The sequence below is a fragment of the Alexandromys fortis genome, unplaced genomic scaffold (genome assembly GCF_014885135.2).
Source record: "Alexandromys fortis isolate MF-2015 unplaced genomic scaffold, M_Fortis_MF-2015_v1.1 scaffold_5, whole genome shotgun sequence".
NCBI classification, from domain to species: Eukaryota; Metazoa; Chordata; class Mammalia; order Rodentia; family Cricetidae; genus Alexandromys; species Alexandromys fortis.
Genome location: NW_026067924.1, coordinates 30,746,950 through 30,749,525, shown reverse-complemented (window position 1 = coordinate 30,749,525; position 2,576 = coordinate 30,746,950). Strand labels below are relative to the sequence as shown.

Genomic DNA, 2,576 nt, shown 5'->3' with positions numbered 1-2,576 from the left:
TGTGTGTGTGTATTAAACTCACTCAAGCAGAGGCTTAGCTAAACTGATCATTCCCTGGATCCTCTAGAACATCTTCATGCTCCACCTTCACCTCCATGCTACAAAAAGCAAATAAACCTTAAAACAATCTAGAGGCATTACTTACAATGGCATACTATCATATCTATAATTTCTGTTGAGGCCATCAATAACTTTCATGTCCTCTGCGGTCAATTCAAAATCAAACACCTAGTAAGAAAGGAAAGACAGATTCAGAAAAAATAAAAATAATAAATAAATAAAGCCGTTGAAGTGTCCCTCTCCATGGAAATATAAGGGTGATAGCAACAAGGGTGGTTTTAAGAGAAGAATTTTATTCACCATTGGGCTCCATATGGCCGGGACTCAGAACTTTTGGCTGAATATGGCAGGCTCCTCCTTTCCCATTTCTTTCCTATTTTGATCCACTTCACAAAAGAAAGACTGATCAACCCCTACTCTTAAGAAAGGCAGGACAAAAAAAGAGCTCCCGAATTAATTTTCAAATATAGATGAAATACTATAATTAGCCTCAACAAAATTTGTTGAACTTTTCTTTATTTGCTACCCTAGAGTTTGAGTCAGCTTTAAATAGAGCCCCTAAGTCCCAGAGCATAATCTAACTCCTCTCCAAGACTTTATTAAATTGAAGAAAATCTTCCCCTGAATACCACTTGATGATTTCAGGTTCTCAAACATTATCAGACATTATTCTTTTTATCAAAATAACTTACCTGGTATTATATATATGTTACATTTATTTATATTATGTAAATGTAAATATATCTCTATAATTATATATATCTATTAAAGGTATTTGTGATGGTTAAAGTTAATAGTCAACTTGACAGACTCTAGAACCATCAGTGAGATGCATCACAGGGCATGCCTGTATAGGATCACCTTGTTTATGCTAATTGATATGAGAAGACCCATCCTGATTGTGGGTAAGATCATTACCTGAGTAGGGAATCTTGGACTGCAAAAAGCAGAGAAGACTTGAGTATGCATTCAACTTTCCCTGCATTTGAATGTGGATGCAATGTGACCATCTTTCTCCATCTCCCACCACTATAATTTCTTCTGTGATAGTAGACTGTACCCTTGAAGTATGATTCAGAATAAACCCTTTCTTCCTAAAATTGCTTTTGCCAGGATATTTTATCACAACAATAGGAAGAGAAATCACGACACTGTCCTTCCATCTTTCTATCAGAAGTCCTTCTGAAATTCATTCTTTAAGTAAAATGGCTCCCATATTGCAGTGATAATTCATGCTTACACTTTGTTCCACCCTGAGGTGCAGTAGTAGAAGAACAGAAACAATTCCCACAAGTTATCCTCTGGCCACCCACTGTGTGCTGATGAGTGTGCCCTCAAACACAAATACATACAGAAACTAAATATAGGGTAATTTTTTAACCTTATGGGATTCTAAAGGAAACAAATGAAAAACCACTGACTGATAGGAGAGACTAGCTAGTGCACATATGAAAAAACATTTAAGGAATAACTTTAATCATTGATTTCTTCATATGGTCAATCTATAAATTTATCTAGCTCCTTTTCTTCATAGAGAAACACCAATGATTAAAGATAAAATGGCCATATATAACATCTCATACCTCAGAAGGCATGCTAGCATATAACTAAATAATTGTAAGTTAATGGAAAACACACAAAGACCCATGGCCAGAACTATGGAAGTTTAAAAAAAAAAAGAAGCAAAAATGTATTGGAGTAGTGTAGTGAGTTAACCAACAAGCAGTCACATTTGGATTTAATCATAATCCAAACTGTAGTCCTTAGTACAAGCAGGGGTTTAAAATGCATAGAATATAAAGAATAGAAATGAAGGTATTTAAAGGTCTCTGCCATATGAAAGAACTCCCACAATCAACTGAAGTAATGGAGATACAATAGAGCTTGTTAACGAAATTGTAAAGGCAAAACTAGTATGGAGGAAAACCAGGTTTTTGCCCATGGCTTTCTCTGTGGCCCTTTCAAGCTATTTATTTCAAATAAATAGCAAGTGTTCCCATGTGAGGGAAATTGCCCCCCAGGTATCATTATGGAGAAATGTCCCTGGCTCTTTACCTTGAAGTTCTCTTTGATTCTCTTCTCATTGAAGCTCTTGGCCAAAACCACCACACCCCTCTGTAGCTGGTAGCGCAGGGCAACCTGGCCTGGAGTTCTGTTGTGATTCTTGGCAATGGTCTTTAAGATAGGTTCCTCCAGAAGGTATGGGCTATCACTGCTTACCCTGAAAAAAAAATGCAGACAGATACTTACAGAGATATCAAATCTGGAATATGTTGCTCCCTTACCTATATTCCCAGACCTCTGAGAAGTACAATATAGTATAATTAAAGCAGAATTTTGTGTTCATAGAGATTTATTTTTATTGTAGCAATAGTCAGCAACTAAGTTACTCATAAATAGATGCTCACCTTACTAGACCTGGATGGAGGTGGGTGGTCCTTGGACTTCCCACAGGGCAGGGAACCCTGATTGCTCTTTGGGCTGATGAGGGAGGGGGACTTGGTTGGGGGAGGGGG

At 37.2% G+C, this 2,576-nt stretch overlaps 1 protein-coding gene across 2 annotated transcripts in view; it reads right to left on the bottom strand.

Moving 5' to 3' along the window:
- Positions 1 to 2,576, bottom strand: part of LOC126501680 (aldo-keto reductase family 1 member C15-like) — a 32,168-nt gene that overhangs the window by 3,116 nt on the left and 26,476 nt on the right. For both annotated transcript variants that reach the window (XM_050142478.1, XM_050142477.1), the window contains 2 exons: positions 2,116 to 2,281; positions 146 to 228 (listed from right to left, as the gene is read on the bottom strand). In XM_050142478.1, the coding sequence (XP_049998435.1) occupies positions 146 to 228; positions 2,116 to 2,281 (249 nt within the window). The remainder of the gene's footprint in view (positions 1 to 145; positions 229 to 2,115; positions 2,282 to 2,576) is intronic.